General features: G+C 40.8%; 1 protein-coding gene across 6 annotated transcripts in view; it reads left to right on the top strand.

Annotated features, from left to right (window-relative positions):
- The window catches only part of LOC146861681 (uncharacterized), a 250552-nt gene that overhangs the window by 47231 nt on the left and 180079 nt on the right, over nucleotides 1-23242 (top strand). For 3 of the 6 annotated variants that reach the window (XM_085646049.1, XM_085646047.1, XM_085646050.1), the window contains one exon: nucleotides 21703-21829. In XM_085646049.1, the coding sequence (XP_085502175.1) occupies nucleotides 21703-21829 (127 nt within the window). Of the gene's footprint in view, nucleotides 1-21701; nucleotides 21830-23242 lie in introns of all 6 variants that reach the window. The other 3 variants (XM_085646046.1, XM_085646048.1, XM_085646045.1) reach the window with 1 other exon arrangement.

Raw genomic sequence — 23242 nt, 5'->3', positions numbered from 1 at the left:
TTATTCTGCACACACTTCAGTTAGGACCCAGCCATATGCAAACCAGTCTTGACCATGCTCCAATGGGAACAGCCCATCCCAAACAGCCAGGTCATGTCCTCTCTGAACCAGAACACAAAAACCCAGGACCGATTTCGCCCTAGTTAGAGCTTATGGATGGGTCCAAACTGAAGTAAAATATTGAGCGAAAAATGATGGACTGGGATACAGCCCGAGCTATCGCTAGTGGCAGAGATTAATTCACGCATTCCATACATCACCTTGTTGTTGTTGCAGTCTCCTGTGCGCTGACGCACATGGGAAATTCGGGGCAGGGATGCATGCTCTTCCAGCAATGCAGAAGGGATTTTACACCCCATCCTCTTCTTAGATAGCGCTCACTGTGTTTTTCAAAGTGTTTGATCGCCATGGAGGTTTGCTGCTTCTTACTCATGAGATCATTTAGTGGCATGCAGGAGCCTTCCATTTAACTACAATAGCAGGATGCCTGGAGGAAGCAAACAACACAATGTTTAATTAATCCTAAAGCCAAGAGGTGTTGTCTGGCACGTCTCTTCCATTCACTGAAAGGACGCAGAGAGACCTACCTTGTAGCCACAGTCGCTGCTGGTGTGTGGTGCTGCTCTTGGTGCAGGGGAGCGTGGAGTCCTGTGTTCACCTTGTAGCCTGTGACTGTATACCCTCATCCATTGCACTGTTTTTTATTGATAAACCGATGTTATTGATTTTTGTGCAAAGAATTATGAACAATATGACACACATTTGGTTTGTCAGATAATGTTACATAGAGCGATTACAAAGAACTGGCTTTGAGATGGTAAAATACAGCATTCCAAAATGGGGGTAACAGCGGCATCTCCACCCTCATGCAGTAACATGGACCTAACCACTTCACCCATACTCTGCCTTTTTTAAGGGGGCAGTCTCTGTCCTCTTAGACCTGTTTTTCCTGCATTGCATATGAATCCACCCCGACGCCACTGTGGAACCGTGGGAGGAGAGGGGATTTCCGTTGTGCAGCGATATCTCATTTAGCGACCATAAGGGCTGTCCATAGGAAGGAGCGGTCAACTCTCGTACCTCCAGAGTCCTCAAGGTCACCCAGCAGAAGCATTAGGGGCGCAAGGGGGAACTCCCAGCGCAACACCTCAGTCAATTCCCCCACCATCGCAAACCAAAATGTTTGAATTGTAGGACACATCCAAACCATATGATAAAAATCAGCGGAGGCCGCGCTACATCGGGGACATGTAGGCTCGGGAAGCAGTCTGGCTCTTTGGAGCCTGGCTGAGGAGAGAGAGTCACCATCCACAGCAGTGGTATATGTGGTTTATTACCACTGTTGAATGTAGGGAGTTATCATGACTTGCCAAGAAAAGCCAAGAAAAGCCAATACCTTTTATCCAGCGATCAGGGATCAATAATTTTACACTAACGTAGGCCCATTTACTTTACTCAACCAATCCCCTCACGCTTGGTTCACTGTGATACAAGGTTTATACCTAATTCACTAAATACACATCAGAACCTGCATTTCTCCTTATTATATAAATGTGCCGATAGACCTTGGAAGTTGAATAGTTGATGACAATAATATGTACTTATCTAAACTACTAAATAATAACAGACTCAGTGTGTAATTTATCGTAAATAATGTGAAATAAATGCTCATCAAGTACCGTCATACAATGCAAAACATAGATTATCACGGAGAAAAAGTATTAGCAATGTATAGAATCAAACTCGTGTCAAATAAACAATAAATTGAAGGAGTGGATAGGCGAAGAGAGAAAAGACAAAATACATTTGCAAATGAATATGCAAATTCAGGATATTATCTATACTAACCCAAGAAAGAATCTGGGAAATCTACCCTCTGGCCAAAGGGCAGTAATGCCCCTCAAGAAGAGTCAAGTGGCAAAGATTGTCAGGAATCAGGAAATGGGTAGGCCTCTATCTGGAAACAGCAAACCGACGACAGCGACGATCTCCCGCTAGCTTACAAACACCTACTCCAACCCCCGCCCACCGGGCACCTCAATTACACCCTAAAAAAATGTCCAACCCACATTTGTTTCAAAATGAGCATGAATTCCGTCTCTCATTGGCTAAGGATGGGGGTGTACTGTCACACCACTCTCAACATGACCATTTTATTCAATGTTCTTTTGTCTTAAACTTTCAGCATTACGACAGATTCTTCCCAGGAAACAACTTTGAACACAATCATAGTACATATTTCCTGCAGCACATTTCATGTAACGAGTCTTTGCGCTTCCATTGTTTACCTCCATCTCGAGAAGGAAGTCGCTCGCTTCCACTGATTATCACATTTTCTTTTCCATAGCTTGGCAGTCACAGAGTTCATTATGAAGGTCACACACAGCCTTTGCGTTCTCTCATCTCTCTCGAAACCCTCTTTTGGTCATTTTAATTTTTCTACAATAATAACCCCAGACTGGCATGCAGGAAAGTAGGCCCATACATGCTTTTCTACAGAAAACAAACACAAACATTTATTATTTTCATGAAATGTAATTTCATTGCACACCATCCCATCCTTGGACTATCCCATGCACAACCCCTATTATTATTTTCCTAGCAGAATGTTATTAACGTGCACAAAAGCAGCATTAGTCTTTTTATTTTTCTTTAGCCAACAGCGTCTGCAGCCTAGTTCTATGCATTAGTACACGCATGCATAAAAGCATTTCCCCTTATTTTAGTTTTCCTTTCACAGCACACTGTTAATGAATGCTACTGAAAGTTCAATTTGAGCAGGTTTTATTTTCACAAAACCCTGCTCCATCAATTCCCCCTTTGATGGCATTTTTGAGCCATCATCAAAATACCCAACAAATACAAGTTACCACAATTCTGTACTTCTTTCTCCTTTTATCATTCTTCCATCCAAGTCTTTCATGATCTCATAATAATTTCCTCTCATGTCCTCTAATTCTATCTCGTCTCTCTTTCTAGCTCTAAGTTTAAGATCTGATGTCTCTTTCTTTCTATATTTGCATTTAAAACATTTATAAATCAAGATAATCATTAATATCACTGCAAGTACTGTAGTAATGGGTATTAATATTTTCCCTATAAAGCTACTCCCTAAAGTAGAAAGCCAAATCCCACAGAGGAAAAACTCTTACCAAGTTCCTCCCATGCACCATCAACCTTCAGTTCAGTCAAATCTTCATGAAGTTCTGTTATATTTTTAATACAACCCTCAAGATTTTTACTCTTATCAGGGATATAAGTACAACATTGTTGTATTTTCAACATGCTACAGACTCCTCCCTCTTTTACCAATAATACTTCAAGGGAAAGTCGATTTTGCAAAACCATTGATCTGATTGCAACCATTTCAGTATCAATTATCAAGAACCCACCAGCAGGATCTGTTGATAAACAATCAACCACTGTGGTCAATTTTCTAATTTTATGTGAATTCAAAATGACTCCAACTGAAGGTATTCGTGCTCCAAAAATATCCCCCATTATTTCAGAATAACTTGCTCCTCTCTTATTACGTGTTAGTCCCTGTTTTATTTCATTAACTCTATTATTCTTGTCTATATGATACACCTAAGGAAAAACTATGCCTAAATAACTATCTATACCAACTTGCAGGTAAACTATAATGGGCATTCTCACCACACACACAATAAATTCCTGGGTAAACCGGATCAGTTCCTCCTTTCATTCCCAACTTACTTTAATCAATAAAGTATGCTCACATTCACTAGAGCCAATGAAGTAACTATTAAATTCAGTCTTTTCTCTAAACACACAAAGCTTTCCTTTATGTTGAAAATCTAGATTGAGCACAGCGTATGTCTCACCCTTTTTATAATCCCTCTCTGAAAGCCCATGGAGGTACATGAGACTTTTGCTTAGCAGCTTTCTTTTTGAAATCTCGTCTTCTGTCTTCTACCATATTCATAAATTCTATTTCTTCATGTCGTAGTTTAGAGGTTAAGTTATTTCTGTGTGCATCTATTGTATCTATCGGTTTGTTTCTAATGAAAAATCTCCCATGTATGCTGCATTAATAGGACCATAAACAATTTTTAAGTCTCTCCTAACAGGAATTTTTGAAAATATTAAATCAAAATTAGAGTAATAATTCTCTAAACCTTCCTTCTTATAGAACAAACTGGTTAAAACACTACAAGACGCACCATAAGTTAAAGGTAGGTGGTGATATGTCACTCCCTCTGAGACAGACGATGGTAATTGCATACTCACATAATCTCTCGCATTCATTGTGTTAACAAATTCATACAACAATTTAGTAAAAACATTTAACGAAGTCATTAATTGATTTATCATGCTAATGAATATTATCATCTTCTATCTTATCTATATTAGTGTTTGAATTTTCTTTAGTAATAAAATCCATTCTCTCACTTCCCACATCATTAGTATTATGTTTGTGATTAATCACCATTAGAACAGGCACAATAACAATCCGTGTTAACCACACCAACATTAATAATAAAACACTACATAAGCAAGCATTAATAAATCTACGTTTAAAACTGATTTTGATATCTAGTCTCTGTTACCTTTGCCATTTTAGACACTATAGAATTTTTTTTTAAATCTAAGGAAAAAACCCTAAAATCTTCAAAACTTGAAAACCTTATATAAAAAAAACCATCTAGAGTAGTGTATCCTTACACTTTATGCCTCTCTTCTTTACCCCATCATTTTCTTTTTTTTTTTTTATATCTTCTTCAAATTTTTTGGAACTTCATAAATTTTCTTCATTGAAACTGTTGCACCTTAATTTTCACAGTTCTTTTTAAGGTGGTTTTATTTTATTTTGATCAGTACCAGCTTCTTCTTTGTTTTGATTTGTGTTTTCAGTTTCTTCCAACACCACATATGTCCATTCTGGAGCTGTGTATTTTTTATTCGGAATTCTTATTCTTTTTATTTTCCATACTAAATTTTCTTCTGAGTCACTTTGTTCAGTTTGACTTGATATTTCATTTATTTGATCTGGCTTTTTCTTTTCTAGAGTGTATTTCAGTCTTTTCACTCCCTTTGGCCACACATCAACTTTTCTTGCTTTCTTAACTTTAACTGCTTCTTCACCTTCGTTGTCAAGTTTGCAAGTTCTTTTATTCAGTTCTTTTCTTTGTTGTACTTGCTATTGATTTTCATCAATCACTTTCTCTATCTCAGTAGCAGTCTTTTGAGACCCAGTAGCTGGTGCCCTCTTTATTCGACCTGTGTTCAGTTCTTCCTCATGTTCAGCTTTTTCAGAATCTGTAACACTAGATTCTATAGCTTCATCTTCTTCAGCTTTTGGTTCTTTTCTTTTCTTTACCAATCGCTGCTCTTCTCGTCTTTCAAGTGGACTTGGGTGTCTTCTTGCATGATTTGCATGAATCCAATTTGGCAAGCCACCACACTTTACTGCTGTCATTGTTACCAATATGATTTGGTAAGGTCCTTTCCATCTGGGTTCTAAACACAACTTCCTCACATGTTTCTTCACCAGAACCCACTCTCCCATACTCAAATCATGTCCTTGATCCGGCTGAGTTGTGGTTGCAATTTCTCCCACCTGATGAGACACAGAACGCACCAGATCAGCCAATCCTTTGCAATAATCAAGCACTAGGTCATCAGTAATATTCATCAGTTTGTTTGCTGGTACAATTGCTTGTCTCATTGCACTCCCCATTAAAATTTCATGAGGACTTAATCCAGTCTTTTTATCAGGAATGCTTCTAAGACTAGTCAATACCAGGGGTAAAGCGTCTGGCCATTTCAGTGTTGTAGAAGCACACACTTTTGATAGTCTGGACTTATTAGTGCCATTAATTTGTTCAACCACTCCTGATGCTTCAGGTCAATAGGCACAATGCAGTTTTTGCTCAATTTGTAATGCTGCACAAATCGTTTGAATTATTTCGTTATTGAAATGAGTTCCTCTGTTTCGAAAGTGACTGGAAATCCAAATCTGGGGATGATCTCCCTTAAAAGCAATTTAGCAACAGTCAAGCTATCATTCCTTCTTGTTGGATATGCTTCTACCCAACGAGAAAACAAACAACCACCAGCACATATTTCAGACTATTACAAGGGGGAAGTTCAATGAAGTCTAACTGTAATCTGGTAAATGGTCCTGCTGCTTTTCCAATTCGACCCCAACTAACAACTGTATTTCTTCCCGGATTTTGTTGCTGGCAGACTATACACCTCTGGCATAGACTCTCTGCAATGACTCTAAACTTTGGATTGTACCATGACTGGTTGAAGAGTCTGATCATAGCATCTCTTCCCACATGAGCAATTCCATGGTACATCCTCGCCATTTGTGAGAGTAAACAATCTGGCATTACTGGTCTTCCATCAACATACACCCACGCTTCATCTTCTGCTCTCTTTTTGCAACCTGATTTTATCCAAATTTCTTTTTCTTCCTCATTTGCTTCTTCCTGCCAAAAAGAAGAAAACATCAAGTGGCAATTTGTATCTTTTTTTCCATCCCTCTATTTATTGAAATTGAATTTAGTGCACAGAAACAAGCCACTTGGTCTGCGTATCTGTTTCCATTTGTAACATATTCATTTCCTGACTTATGTGCTGAACATTTAACCACAGCAATCTTTTTCGGCATCTGTAATGCATTCAACAAATCCTTCGCATTTTTATTGTTCTGTATTGGGTATCCTGAAGAAGTACAAAATCCTTGTCCCATCCACAACTGTCCAAAATCATGCACCACCCCAAAACCATATTGACTATCCGTGAATATGGTTACTCTCATATTTTTGCCAATTATACATGCTCTAGTCAGAGCAATTAGCTCAGAAATTTGAGCAGAATGTATCCCCTTCAGACAGGAGGCTTCAAGAACTATAGCCACTGTACATACTGCATAAGCAGCACTCAATGCACCATTTTTTATTTCTCAGACAAGATCCATTCACAAACATTACAACATCTGACTCTTCTAGTGGTGTATATTTTTATATCAGGTCTTGGTTTCATGCACAATTTTGTCACATCCAAACAATCATGCTCTGCTTCATCCTTTACTTCTTCACAACTTAAACTCTGCAATAAAGTTGCTGGGTTTAATGTTGTGCATCTCGTTACTGTCACATTGTCAGCACCCAAAATCACTCTTTCATATCTAGTCAACCGACTATACGTCATATGCTGAGTCTGGGTTCTTGTTAATAGGATCTCAACAGAATGTGGCACATATCCTTTCACTGGATGTCCCATAACAATTGCTTCACTCTGCTCTAGACTCACACAAGTAGCAGCCACTGCTTTTAAACAGCCTGGTAATGCTGCAGCCACTGAATCCAAAGTAGCAGAAAAATATGCCACTGGACAACATGCCATTCCATCTTTTTGTGTTGGGACTGAAAGAGCACATCTCAACAGAACAATGCAAAATCTTTTGTGTAATGTGGCATTTCCAATGCAGGTGCTCGGCAAAGACTATCTCGTAATTCAATAAAAGCGTTCATACACTCTTCATACAATTCAATCGGATGAACCACATCTTTGAGTCAACCTCTGTAAAGGTTTTGCAATCAGTGAAAACCCACTGATCCACTGTCTACAGTATCCAACCATTCCCAAAAAACAATCGAACTTCCTTTTGAGTCTTAGGAGGACCCATTTGCAAAATCAAAGTAATTCGATCTTGCGTTACTTTCTCAAATTTGTGTCCTAAATATTGATCCTCTTTTTGACAAAACTGTAATTTTGCTGGTGACACTTTATGACCACCTTCTGCCAAATGATTCAGTAAGGCAATTGGATCTGTCACACAGGCCTCTCATGTTTTTGATGACACTAGCCGATCATTAATGTACTGCACTAACACTGAATTTTCTGGCATGATCAATGACTCCAAACATTTTTTCAAAATCTGATTAAAAATCGAAGGACTCTTTGTATACACTTGAGGAACTCAGCATCATGCCAAAACACTGTCTCCGAACTGGAAAGCAAAAAGATATTGGCTATCCGGATGTAAAGGTATTGAGAAAAATACTTGACACAGATCAATCACTGTGTACCATTCTGTATCACAAGGAATTTGATAAAGAATCACTGCTGGGTTTGGCACTATTTGACAACAAGGTACCACAATTTTATTAATCTTTCTCAAATCTTGTACTATTCTGTATTTTCCACTTGGTTTCTTATCCCCATAATAGGTGAAGTACAAGGAGTACCTAGTAGCTCTTTTAGAATACCTTGCTCAATCATTTGATCAATTACAGGAATCACTCCTGCTGTTATCTCAGGACTCATCCTGTACTGAAGTGTGTTTGGATATACTGCACCTGGTTTAACTGTAACCTTAATAGAATACACACCCTTCATCAAATCAATGCCCTTTCCTGTAAAATCCCATTCATCAGATCTTAGTGCATTTCTCAACTCTGCAGGTAAATCCTCTTCTGTAAGCAATGAATACAAGTCATTCACTTCTGTCCCTTGCTTCGCTAACATCATTTTAAAAGCAACATCCTCATCTGGTGTTTGAAAAGCAATACCATCTGGTGTACAATGGATGGTGCAATTCATCTCGCATAAGTCCCTGCATAAAAGTTTCACCGAACTTGTTTCACATACTACAAACTGATGCATGTCTCTGGATTTTCCAATATGAACCTCTATTGGTTTTGTTATCGGAGTCTTAATATATTTATTTGAGACTCCCACAACTTGGATAGTTTCTCCTGAGAGGGGTATGTTTGGAGTTTAGAATGGGTAGCACAAGTGTCCACAAGGAATGTAATATCATTACGTTCCACTTTTCCATCAACAAAAGGACCTGATTGATCTACCTCTGGAGATGCGTCAAGCACGCACTCTTCCTCCCCCTCAGGCACCGTCATTGAGATGAATCTGAATCACTCTCTGAACATTGCAACAAATATTGTGAAACCACTTGTACATTTTGATACTTACCAACTTGTTCACCTGCGTGAAAACCAGCATTCGCACTGTATCTCTGTACTTGAGCATTCACGTTATTTGGCATAGGAGCTTGAGGCACCTGTACTTGTTGTACCTGTGGTGTAACTACCTGCTGCTATTGTTCCTGTTGTTGATTCACAACCACCTCATTCTGCATCTGCGGATTTAAATTTTGATTAATTCCATTATTTTTTAACAACGATTTGCACTCATTCCTCCAATGTCCACACTTTCCGCACGCATGACAAGGACATTTCTTTTTCAATTCTTCTCTATTCATCCTCCCTCTACCTCCATTTGGTACCTGATCATTCTGAGAATTTTGAGTTTGTCCTTTCATCTGAAAACTTGTTTGAGAACCATTGTTTCCATCTTTCTGTTCTTCCACTTTCACCTGTGCCCACATAATTTTATCTTCCAGCTTTTTATGCCTTGATTCAATATCATCACTATAATATTTAGCATATCTCAGAATCTCAGCGACTCTTTTACTCTACCAACAAATCAAATGTTGCTGAATCATGTTACTAATTTCGGGTTTCAATCTAAAAACAAACCTATATACAAAATGTCCCATATCTTTGCCACCTATTCTCTCAAAACCACTATACTGTTTAAACACCTGTAACAACCTCTCATAATAAGCATGTACAGATACTTTGGGTTCCTGTGTTGTCCTGTCAATTTTAACCCAATCTGTTTCTTTTGGAGAAATTTAACTTTCAGAAAAGTAAATACTTGATTATATTTCTTCATCACTTCTTCTGAAGTTGCTCCTGTTTTCACATCTCTAGGATATTCTTCTTTTGGTCAATCAACAGTAATTTTACACTCAGTCCATTCATCAGCTGGAACTACAATCTCAAACAACCCATCTAAATCTTTCAACAAAACCGTTGAAACTTTTACAAACCTCTCTACCTGTTTGTACCACTCAACAGGTTTCTCTCTCCAACAGGGAAAATTATTTGTAAAGGATAATATATCCTGCCTTGTCCAAAGATCGTGAACATATCCACCACCTGGAACTTCTCTCATAGGCATACCATTTCATCCTGTTCTGTTTCTCTTAATGGAAATAAAGACGCATGTTTACTTGCAAGCATATCTTCCTTCTTTTTCGCCCATCTACCTTTCCAAATCACCCCATTTCTTCAAAGTATTCATTAATTCTCTTATTTGCAATCGTTTGCCAGATGTATTCAAACTCTCCAAATCTTTATCAGTAAAATCCAGTCTATACATTTTTTTGCAAAACTTTAAATTTCTCTAGGTCTACTCCATTTTCTTGTGCAGCTTCTGCCAACCTCTTGTGTAGATTCTTTGCTTTCCATGTAATATTTTTACACACAAATAGCAACTCTTCATCTCAGTACTCACTCAATCTCCCTGGGCTTATTGTACCAATAATCATTTCTTACAGATCCACTCTCAATCTACCTACATCTATACTCGATTGAGACTTATTGTTTTCCATTCCTCTTAACCAGTCATCTAACTTCTCTGGCGAAGGACCCACCGATCTTCCTGACACTGGAGTTGTTCCTCTGACATTCTGCACTATTTTTTTTTAATCCATGTGCACACTTCTCTTTCGTGTTTCAGTCACATTTTCACTCACTGGAAGATCAATTAATGAAGTACTCATCTCAGCTTGTTCCGATCCACTAACATTCCTGGCATTATTCACGGGAATTGTCAATGCAGGTACTCGGGCTATATTTTGACTCTCCCCATACAATGGAACAATAGGACCATTGTTACTGGTACCAATCATGCCTCTGCATTCAAACTCATCTGACTAATTCTCTGAGTTAACTACTCTCTTGTCTTATTCAATATGTCAATTTCACTTTTCTGCAACATCCGTGTAACTAATGAAATTGTGAGGCTAACGGAACTTGTGTTGCCTGTGAAACTTGTGGAGCTTGTAAAACATGGGGAACTTGTGTTTCAATTAGTGGTGCATTTGGAATTGTTTCCCCTGAACTTTCCTGATATGGGGGAGGTCTCTTTAATAATATTTCATCCATTCACTCATCATCAATCTCATTCGGGTCTATTTCAAGTTCTGAAGTCTCTAAATGATTCTTTTTCTCTTTACATTTTCCTCCAGCCTGATCTTCAGTGACTATTACTAAATATAATCCATCTGCAAATACATTTCTCCTCCATCTTTTCATTTGATCATCCCATCTAGCCTCAGAATACCTTGATATTATATTCCTGTATATTATTCCATTCCTGTCTCTCTCCCGTTTATATGCCTCATATTCCCATTCCTCAAGCTCTTCATACTGCATAGGTCTAGGATTTGGTTTCAATAAATTAATTTGTCTCCTCAAGTTCGCCAAAATCCTTGCATTAAATGTACCATGCTCTGGAAAAACTAAAACTCCATCATCTTCCGTATAACTCATCCAATTCTCCAACCATGTAAACGTATGGTACCCACGTTCCAACATCCTAAAAAAAGCAGGCGATCTTGGAAGTGGTACAGGAAGTCCCGCTCTAGTATCTATCGACTTGTCTTTTTTGAAGAAATCTTTTATTGTTTTTACCATCTTAATTTTTCAACTCTTTCTAAGCTAAATATCTCAGCAAACAAAACCAAATCCTTCCGTAATTCTGCTTATTCTATTTGCTAGCGCTTGTCCTATTCCAGCGCGACTCACACCAACCAACTAATCACGGCTCACTAGGTATCACTATTCTAACCAATACCAGCACAGTTTACAGCAACCAACCAATCACGACTCACTATGTACCCGCTGCCTGACCAATGCCAGCGCAGCTTTTTTGTGACATCAGTATTACACCTGCTACTGACCCTCCCTTTACAAAAGAATGTATTTCTTAGTTTTCTCAACTAAATTTTAGTTAGAAACTCAAAACAATGCTACTTTGTCTACAAGAGAGTTTCATTATTCAAAAAGATTCTTTCACTTCTAGTAAAATAAAGAGCAGCGCTACTCTACTCTCAATCAAGTTAAAAGAGGTCTTGGTACTCCTCTGGTGATACTAGCCAAAGTTTCTGAAGAGGACTTTCCTTTTCAAAAGAGGTCTTGTTACTCCCTTGGGGAGGTAAGGCCAGAGTTTTGGAAGCGGACCTTTCACTATTTCATGCAATCTTCTTTCATTCAAATAAGTCCCTAAATAACATCAACAGCCTTTTGCTGTTCGATATTTCAACAACAAAGTACTTCTGCAATGTGATACCTTTCCACACTATTCCTCTGCCATTTAGGCTAAAATAACATCATCCTGGGATCTTAGGCAACTCGGTACCCGTACTTCCAGACAACATAAAACAAAGACACTAACTTTTCATATTAATAATTAATAAATCAATAATTATTGTCAAACTAATCAATAATTAACCATTCTCTGCTACCAAAACTGATCCAGCGATCAGGGACCAATAATTTTACACTAAAATAGGCCCATTTACTTTACCCAACCAATCCCCTCACGCTTGGTTCAGTGTGATGCAAGGTTTATACCTAACTAGAAACACATTAAAACCTGCATTTCTCCTTATTATATAAATGTGGCAATAGACCTTGGAAGTTGAATAGTTGATGACAATAATATGTACTTATCTATACTACTAAATAATAACAGACTCGGTGTGTAATTATAATGTTTATCGTAAATAATGTGAAATAAATGCCCACTAAGTACCGTCATACAATGCAAAACATAGATTATCACAGAGAAAGTATTAGCAATGTATAGAATCAAACTAGTGTCAAATAAACAATACATTGAAGGAGTAGATAGGCGAAAAGAGAAGTTTCAGAGACAAAATACATTTGCAAATGAATGTGCAAATTCAGGATATTATCTATACTAACCCAAGAAAGAATCCGGGAAATCTACCCTCTGGCCAAAGGGCAGTAAGGCCCCTCAAGAAGAGTTGAGTGGCAAAGATTAAATCAGGAATCAAGAAATGGGTAGGCCTCTATCTGGAAACAGCAAACTGACGACCGGGACTATCTCCCGCTAGCTGACCAACACCTACTCCAACCCCCGCCCACCGGGCACCTCAATTATACCATAAAAACCCAAATGTCCAACCCACATTTGTTACAAAATGAGCACAAATTCCTTCTCTCAGTGGCTAAGGATGGGAGTGTATTGTCACACCACTCTCAACATGACCATTTTATTAAATATTCTTTTGTCTTAAACTTTCAGCATTACGACTGCTTCTTCCCAGGAAACAACTTTGAACACAATCATAGTACATATTTCCTGCATCACATTTCATGTAACGAGTCCTTGCGCTTCCATTGTTTACCTCCATCTCGAAGGAAGTCGCTCTCTTCCACTGATTATCACATTTTGTTTTCCATAGCTTGGCAGTCACACAGTTCATTATGAAGGTCACACACAGCCTTTGCGTTCTCTCATCTCTCTCGAAACCCTCTTTTGGTCATTTTAATTTTTCTACAAAAAATAATAACCCCAGACTGGCTTGCAGGAAAGTAGGCCCATGCATGCTTTTCTACAGAAAACAAACACAAACATTTATTATTTCCATGAAATGTAATTTCATTGCACTATCCCATGCACAACCCATATTATTATTTTCCTAGCAGAATGTTATAAACGTGCACAAAAGCAGCATTAGTCTTTTTATTTTTCTTTAGCCAACAGCGTCTGCAGCCTAGTTCCATGCATTAGTACACGCATGCGCAAAAGCATTTCCCCTTATTTTAGTTTTCCTTTCACAGCACACTGTTCAATCCGAGCAGGTTTTATTTTCACAAAACCCTGCTCCATCACCTTCTAATGAAGAGGGCGGCAAATTAACTTCATAGCAGAGTGGCCATACTTTACCAACATTTGTAGACAACAGTGCAATATTTTACAAACAATATTTCTACGTGGTGTCCATATTTCACCAGAATTCCCTGCTGAATGGCATCTGTTCACCCTATGAAGTAGAATGTGCCATAAGTCATAACGAGTGGCTCAGATTAATTAAAACATACAACCTTTCCCTTTTTTGTTTTCATTAGTAAGCTATCCTCAGTGCAACAGGCGTGCCCAGACCAGGATCCTGTACTATTTTTCTCAAACTACATTTAGCTTGTTTGACTGTAGTTGAGCTCTGAATGAGGTGGCATAGTGGCCATTACCTATGTACTGCAATAAAGCCCAAATAATTACAGGTGGCTGCTATTAATCCAAGCATTTCAAAGATAATGTTTTGTTCTTCTTTATCAGCACTATACAGCAGTGCTGCAGTAGTGTTCTTGAATCTGTCAACCGTGAAGCAATACGTTTAAAGGTCCAGAGCTCCCCAGATATTGAAAAGAATGTTGAAAGCAGATTGGAAAACTTAACTCCGAAATCTTCTCCACACTGCAATATTTGCTTTTGACCTTCTTCAACCTTCTCCCAGGTTCTTTACGCACAGTATGTAATTACTGGAGCTACTTTTCTGAAATGCATGGAAACCCTCCCTGTTTAGTAGGTAGACTCAATGTGGTGTTCTACATATTGTTTTATTTTTGTAATCCACTGTTATACTTGCCATCCTTGGCATGATAATCCCCAAAACAATTTGCCTTCACTCCTTCGGTTTGCTGAATTTGTTTTCATTAACTTTAGGACTCTGTGAACTTTACCACTGCTAACCAGTACTAAAGTGCTTGTGCTCTTGCCTTCAAACATGGTAAAATTGTCCCACACCTAATTGGTACATTTAATTTACGTCTAAGTCCATAGTAAATGGTACTACATGTGCTTGGGGCTTATAAATTAAATGCTACTAGTGGGCCTGCAGCCCTCATTGCGCCCTCCACTAAAGTAGCACTTCAAAAGAATCGTCCCATGCCTGCACTACAGCCTGTAGTGCAGTTTTAAACCGCCATTTCAACCTGACAAAATAAACCTTTTGCCAGTCCTAAACTTTCCTTTTTAATACTTATAGATCACCCCAAAAAACTTGCTAAAGGCACAGGGTGCATTGTATTTAAGAAGTAGGACATGTGTACTTAAGTTTTGCATGTCCTGGCCGTTCAAAACTCCTATAGTTGTTTTTCACTGTGGTAAGGCAACTCAGTGTTAGTCAATGGGAGAGATAGGCCTTATTACATTTTATAATTGCTAATTTTAGATTGGAATCAGAGATATATTGTTTACTCTCAAAAGAATTGTAATTTAAAATCCTCTTTAATAGTAAAGTTGGATTTTAAGTTAGAATTCTGAAAATGCTACTTTTAGAAGTTGGCATTTTCTTGTTCCAACTATGTTTGCCTTCTGCCAGTGTCCTGGGTCACATGACTGTGAATGGCTCTTCAGTTGGGGTTTGTGTATTGCTTCCAGACAGTAACACAATGGGGGCTTAGGTGCGGAAAGGATGGGCCGTCCTGGAAGGATAACTGGGGAGGGGCTGTACCCAGTCCTACTTACACTTCAAAAGGCTTTGTCTCCTGCACACACAAAGGAATCTGACACCAGTTCTGCCCTGCTGTTTGCCACCCCCAGGCAGTTTGGAGCCTTGACAGGGGAACGGGAAGAACTTTCTAGAACCTGATGTGGGTATAGGACAGGCAGTCCCCACCACACAGAGGCTCGCACCAGGTATACAATTGGATGTCCAGAGACGCTCATCCGAACACTACTGGACTTGTGAAAGTTACAGAGGAAAGGCATCCAGAGGACTTTCTTGCCGCTTGAGAAGGAAGACTGGACCTGTTTGCTTTCATACCAGGCTAATCTGAGCGACTCCAACGGGGTCAGTTGACTGACCTCCTGTGTGAGCTACAGGGACACAACAAGCTTCAAAGGTCACCCTTCAACTGCCTATCTGAACAGCTGCACCTGGACCTCCCTAGGACCTGCTGGCCTTTGCTTGAGAGAGTCCCTGATCCCCAAGAGGTGCCCCCAGGACCGCACCACCAGCCCTGGAGGAGGAATCGCCATCGTCCACAAATCCACCCTCCGCCTAAGCACACTCCCCGACCCCACAGACCTGATGAACACCTTCACTTCAAGATACTGGCCAGCCCTACCTCCACCCTCCGAGGAACCCTCATCTATTGACCCCTTGGAAGTCGTGGACGTTTCGCCAACTCCATCACGGACATCATCTCCCCGCATGCCATCGCGTCCACCAACTACACCCTACTGATAGACCTCAACTTCCACCTCGACAACCAACTGGACCCCAGCACCACATCCCTCCGGGACAACCTCCACAACATTGGACTCAGCCAGATCGTGACCGAACCCACGCACTCAGCAGGACACACCCTCGACCCCCTCCTCACAACAGGACACTTCATCACCTTCAGCCACACCACCGAACTCCCATGGACTGACCATCGATTCCTCCACTTCACCTTCAGAACACCCACCATAAACAGACAACTGCACCTGCTTCCACGAAGAAACTGGACCAGAATCACCGAAGACCAGCTAACCTCGTCACTCAGCAACTCCACCCCAACCATCGCAGAAAACTACGACCCCAACACCGCAGCCCGAACCTTGCACAGATGGATCTCCGACAGCGCCAACACCATAGCCCCCCTCAAGAAAAACAACAACACCCACGCCAAGAAAGCTAGATGGTTCACCACCAAACTTCGACAGTCCAGACACACTTGCCGCCGCCTCGAAGGCCTGGAGGAACACCAAATCCACAGGCGCCCACAATTTCAGAGCCGCCACCAACGCCCACTACCAACTCATCAGAAAAACAAGGAAAAAAGCGATTGAAGCCAGAATCTCCACTCATGCACACAACATTAAAGAACTCTTCAACATCATCAAGGAGTTTGCCCAACCCACCAGCGAGTCCACCAACATCTCTCCCTCACAAGACCTCTGCGACAAACTCAGCACCTTTTTCCACCACAAAATTAAGAGCATCTACGACAACTTCGACGAAGATAACGAACACACTGAACCCTCACCAACCACCTCCGACACCCTGAAGCCAGCCATTGACAACTGGACTGCCCTGACCACTGAAGACGAAGTCAATCCACTCTGGGGCCCCGACGGACCCCTGCCCCAACCACATTTTCAACAGAGCCGCCGACACCATCGCACCCATTCTCTGCCACACCATCAACCGCTCCCTGGCAACCGTCTCGTTACCTGACGACTGGAAACACCCTGAGATCAACCCCTTCCTAAAGAAACCCTTGGCGGACCCCACCTACCTCAAACTACAGACCCTGCTCCAGTTCCCGGCGAAAGTCATCGAGAAAGCCATCAACAGCCAACTCTCCACATTCATAGAAGAGCACAACATCCTTGACTCCTCCCAATCCGGCTTCAGAAAAAATCACAGTACGGAAACCGCCCTCCTCGCCGCAACAGACGACATCCGTACCTTACTGGACAAAGGAGAAACAGCAGCCCTCATTCTCCTCGACCTCTCAGCGGCGTTCGACACATTCTCTCACCGCACCCTAATATGCAGACTCCACGACGCAAGGATCCAAGACAAGGCCCTCGACTAGATCCGCTCCTTCCTCTCCGGCAGAACGCAGTGGGTCAGACTCCCCCCTTTCCTCTCAGACCCTACACCTACCACCTGTGGAGTCCCCCAGGGGTCCTCCCTCGCCCTACGCTCTTCAACGTCTACATGGCTCTGCTCGCCCACATAGTCAGAACCCACGGACTCAACATTGTGTTATACGCAGACGAACACCCAACTCATCCTCTCCCTATCCAACAAACTCCACCGCCAGACACAACTTTCGAGAAGGCATGGAAGCCGTCACCAAATGGATGAAAAACAGCTGCCTACAACTAAACACCAACAAAACGGAAGTACTCATCATGGGCCCAAAGCCCAACGACTGGAACAACACCTGGTGGCCCCCCGCCCTCGGAAGCCCGCCCACCCCCACTGACCACGCACGCAACCTGGGAATCATCCTGGACTCAGGGCTCAAAATGGACCTCCAGATCAACTCCGTCTCGTCCTCCTATGTAAGACATTCAAATGGATCCCCCTCGAACACAGAAAGGCCGTCACTCATGCCCTGGTCACCAGCAGGCTCGACTACGGCAACGCACTCCATGCCGGAATAAACTAAATCATCACCCGCAAGCTACAGAACATCCAAAACGCCGCCGCAAGACTGGTCCTCAGCCTGCTAAGACACTGCCACATCTCCCAGCACCTGCGCACACTCCACTGGCTCCCCATCGAAGCTAGAGTCACCTTCAAGATGCTAACCCACGCTCACAAGGCCCTCCACGACACCGGACCAGCATACCTGAACAGCCGACTCAAATTCCGCGCACCCCAAAGGACTATACGATCAACCCATCTCTCCTACGCTGTGGTCCCCCGCACCAGAAAGACCAGATCGGGAGGTCGCTCCTTTCCCTTCCGCGCGGCCAGAGCCTAGAACGACCTTCCGCTGCACCTCAGACAGACATCGCTCCCCATCTTCACAAGAAACCTCAAACCGGACTCTTCGACAGACCCCCTCCTTGATGGACTGGAACCTTGCGACCCCACCCCACCCCCCAGCGCCTTGAGCCCCTTACGGGTGAGTAGTCACGCTTAACAAACACCTGATTGATGATTGAGGTCCTGGACACTTGGCTGGCATCCGAGGGTACTCCTCTTAAGGAAAAGCTGAGAATTCAGAACTTTGTGCTCCTTGTGACCTCTAACAGATCCGTTCGCGATGGGAGTCTGCCACCTGCGACGAGCCCCAACGCAAATCTCCGGTGAGACCTGCGGTTTGCGTCGACAGCGACCACCAGTGGCAACAGGCAACGAGAGACCCGCACTCCGTGCTACAGCAACAGCAGCCCACGTCTTCCTCCAATGCGAGGGCACTACAACGACCGTCCGCAGCATCCGGCTGCTCTTCACGCTACAGCAACTCCCTGCTACAATGCTCAGCCTACTCCTTGCAACACCCCTCCACCACGAACAGAACTGTTTATGCCGGACTTAGAAGGTAACTTTTCAGCAGGACTAACTTGGTCCCTGTATCAGACCTGCGCTCCATTACGCTTAGTTTGAACTTGTGACTCTTCCCTGTCTAGCACGACCAGATAACTGATAACTGTGAGTGGCGCTTTGTGCTTTTAGGCACTATTTTCACTTAAAGCTTTCAAATTGTCTGGTATCAATTTATTTATTAAAATGTACTCTATTTTCTAAATTGCTTTGGGAACTTTCTTGTGTTGCGTTTTCACTTTATTACTGTTTGAGTGCTGCATAAATACTTTACACATTGCCTCCAAGTTAAGCTTAGCTGATTTTTGCCAAGCTACCAGACGGTTAAGTACAGATTAATTAAGTGACTTTATGTGGTTCATCCTGATGAGGATTGTGGTTGTTGCCCGAGTGGGGCTTCCACCCCCCTCAACCAATAATCCAATTTCTTACATCCACTCTCAAACGATTCCACACAGCATAATGTTTTTATTCAAATGCATTAAATTTCGCAATGAACAAATTTGACTGATTTGTGTTGTCTTACAAAAATTAAATGAACCGCTCCAAGCAAATATTTTGATGACAGGTGGAGGCATCTTTCATGTCCACTACATGTTTCTCTATACAAAGGGATGACTTTTCTTTTTGGGACGCTGATGATTTGTGGCCTTTAAAGTCTACAGACGATTGGTAGTAACTATGTAGCTATTTAGAAGAAAAAAAAACTTTGGGGTAAATTTGTATTTTTTTTGCACATGGTGAGCACATTACACAGCACTCAGGCCCACTGTCCTAATAGATGGGGGTCACAAAACGTGGTCACAAATAAAGGATGGTGGCCTGCAACGAACAGCAGATAACCATCCCTGTGTTTGCATTCCCAAATAAAACGTTTTTTTTCTTGAAAGGAGCCTATGTTTCTTAAAGAAACGTGTGCTGCTTTAGATCAAAAAGTTTCCCAATTAGTTATCGAGCCAGAGGTCAGGAGGTGCTCTCAAGGAAAACTGCCTGCTCGCCTTGAGTTTGCTCGATATGATTCACATAGGTTTAGCAAAGGAGCACCTTCCCCTTTGCAAGTTATTTGTCACCTTCTTAGAGTTGTCTGTAACTGATCAATGGTTTATGACCGTTGCAGTCACAAACCATTAATACATACCATTGTGATTCACAAATAGGAGGGACACCCCTTTCATACACCTCCTAATTGTGATTCGTGTGGATCATAAAACCTATTTTGAAAGATGAAAAGGATTCTATGACTTGCAGAATGGAGTTAGTAAATAGAAAAACCAATTTTTGGACCCAGACTATGATTTTACAGATCACGTGGTTTGTGATTGTAAAATGGCATTGTATGACTGGCCCTAAGTTTATTTAATTTTTCTTTTTCGCACACTTGGGTAGATTCATTTTTTTCTCTGTGATGTTAGAAAAACATGAGTTTGTGACAAGTTGACTGGGTGTGTTTCCCGACTAAGGGACAGACACTTTTGAAAAACATTTTGGTTACGAAATAGTAAGACGTATTCAATTGCAGTGTTCACTAAAGGCAGTTTACCATTTGTACCCTGTATGCTAAATCTAGCATTTCCCATGTCACAACCATGTTATGTCCTATAAGTTATTTAAATGCCCAGGTTTAAACCTCCTTTCAACAGCAAACCCTGAGATTTTGTTAATAACTATCTTGTTTGTGCCATCTCCAAGTCTGTAGGATATGGGATGTGAACCCGGAAAACCCCTAAATATATTTGCTTGCTGGTGGCCTGATTTTAGGGTGGGTGTACAGTACTTTCAAAGAGGTCTGCGTTTGATAGGGCTAAGACTGTCCCTGTGATTCTTTCTGATTCTCTCGCACTGCAAAAGAGATCTTGTCTTGACAAAGAACTGAATTAGTGTTGAAGCTAGAATTGCCACCTGGCCGGTTTTCTACCGGCACCGCCAGTGAGTTAATGTCCTGGCTGGTAGAAAAGAAAGCAAAATTACCTTAAGTCGGTATTTTGAGCCCTTCTCTACATATTTCAGACAGCAAATATAAACAGTAAGCGCTGAGTGTTTGTTACCACCTTCTGCCCCATGAAAAGGACAGTAGAAGATTTCAGTCATAAAACCCTCGTGTGAAACCTCACTCCTCCACCACAAATGCAAGAACATTGTAGATGTTGGTAGTATTCAGGGCAGTATACTCAGACTTATCTGGAAAAAGATTCAGAAATACTTTTACCACAATTTCTTTCCACATAACATACCTGCCCACTAACTTTTGTGATGGAAATTCTCAGCTTTCACCCCTCCCTCCTACCCCTGGGAATTGACCAGATACTCTACTACTTTCAAACCTTTGAAATTCTACTGGAAACCAGATAAATTACTGCATCATTTATATTCATTACATCCTTGGTTCTCGCTACAGGAAAAAACGTGGAATAAATATAAGCACTGACACTGCTCAGCTATTCAATATTGAAAATAGATTAATTATACCTCAGTCTGTTGCTAACCTATGCATCATTGCAAAAACAAGCAGTATTTGTGTGGAGAGAACTCAGCTGCTGAAGTGGCAATCTTGACATTTCAAACATTCTCTTCTAATAGTTGTAAAGCTCCTAATACATGACCATCAAAGAATCTGGCATGCTTTCTGAAAGTAAGGGTTGTAACCCAAAATACGGGCTCTTGTTAAATACCAGTGACTGATGAGTTGGAGGTACAATTCTTAGTTCGCATCAGGCACATCCCCAGTTTTACTATACATTGATTTATAAAATGTGAAATCAAATTTTCTTTTGCAGGTACCAGTTACTTTCCTTGATGTTGCTGCCTATTTCTCTGAGGAAGAGTGGAAACTTTTACATGAATGGCAGAAGGAGCTTTACAAGAATGTGATGAAGGAAATTCAACAAGCTGTCCTCTCGCTGGGTAAAAATACTGTTTGTTTTTTATTGCAGGGGCATAGATTCTCTGACACATAGTGGTGCTTTGTTTTTCATTATTTTTATCAAAGGTGGAGGGCATGACCAGGGTATTATTTAGCTGGGGTGGAGTCAGAAGGCCTGAAGCAAAGCCATCCCTGTTTGACAATATTGTTTTTATAACTCAGACCCTCAAAACGTGATGTAAAGTTCCCAAAACTGTTAGTTAGATGGTGTGTTTTTCGTGGGACTATTTAGGCGGACAGTTTCAAAAAACATACTTATTAGATTTATGATAGGACTCTGCCATTTTGTTCCATATAAATGCACTGTGGAGAATGCCTAGTTTGATAACAAAACGCAGCAAATAGAAAGGTCGTGTTTGAAACTAAACATTGTTCTTCTCCAAATTATAGTAAATGCTCTAGGGGCTGAAATGTGTACACCTTTTTCTATATATCCACACATATATTCCTTAGCAATGTAAAAAAAGGTTCTGACCTGCTTAGTAAGACAAGTACTTTCAAATGAAAGAGCAGTCAGTAGATTCCTCAGGGCTCTACTGCAGCTTCACCCCAAAGGTCTAATGAACATTCAGAGGGCTGACCATCTATACTCGGGACAAGTATGAGGCACACCACAACTATAGTGCCAACATTCTATATTCAAGACACAAGAAGGCACTCCTGAAGGCCATTTTATTGGAATAAGAGTTTTCCTGTGTTGCGGATTGAATTAAATGAGCATTGAGCTGTTAATTCAGATATGAAACTGCTGATTAAAAAATGTGTTGGGAAGTATGGATTTGATGTCCTTTATCACATAGTATATTTGTAAAGGGCAAAAAATAATTAATGAGATAGATTCCTACCAAAGTCCTGCATCCCCTTTCCATATCTGTTTCCTCATACTATCGAATTCTGTTCCCTCAGACTATCGAATTCTGTTTGTCATGTTACAGCTTTACTTTTAAAATTGTAATATTTTGGTTGACAAAAAAGGTTTTTAGAACGTTCATTTAAATGTATAAAAGCATATTTTTTTTAAAGGTCCAGGAAACTATTTGAAGGCAGATCTGACATTTTAACCGAATATATTTGCACTCCTATTGGCTGCAAGACGCTCCAAATGAGTTGTTTGGACATTTATTTTTATTTTTCGTTTTTATTTTGCCAGTAGTGTCATCTTTCTGCATGAATAGTTCTTGATTTAAAAATCATGTTTCTTGTAAATAAAATATTGGGGAATGATAAAAATGATAAACATTTAAAAATACATGCACGTAATTCATAAAAATGTCATTTAATTTACAAACTAAACAGTTATGTTGAAGGTTAATAATTAAAGCATTTTAAAATAATTAGCGTAGAACAATAAGGCTACTATTTTAAAACGCAGTGAAGACTGTCATGGACTATAC

The sequence above is a fragment of the Triturus cristatus genome, chromosome 3_1, assembly GCF_964204655.1.
Source record: "Triturus cristatus chromosome 3_1, aTriCri1.1, whole genome shotgun sequence".
In the NCBI taxonomy this organism is placed as follows: Eukaryota; Metazoa; Chordata; class Amphibia; order Caudata; family Salamandridae; genus Triturus; species Triturus cristatus.
Note: the sequence above shows the minus strand (reverse complement) of the source record. Positions and strands in the feature narration are given on the sequence as shown.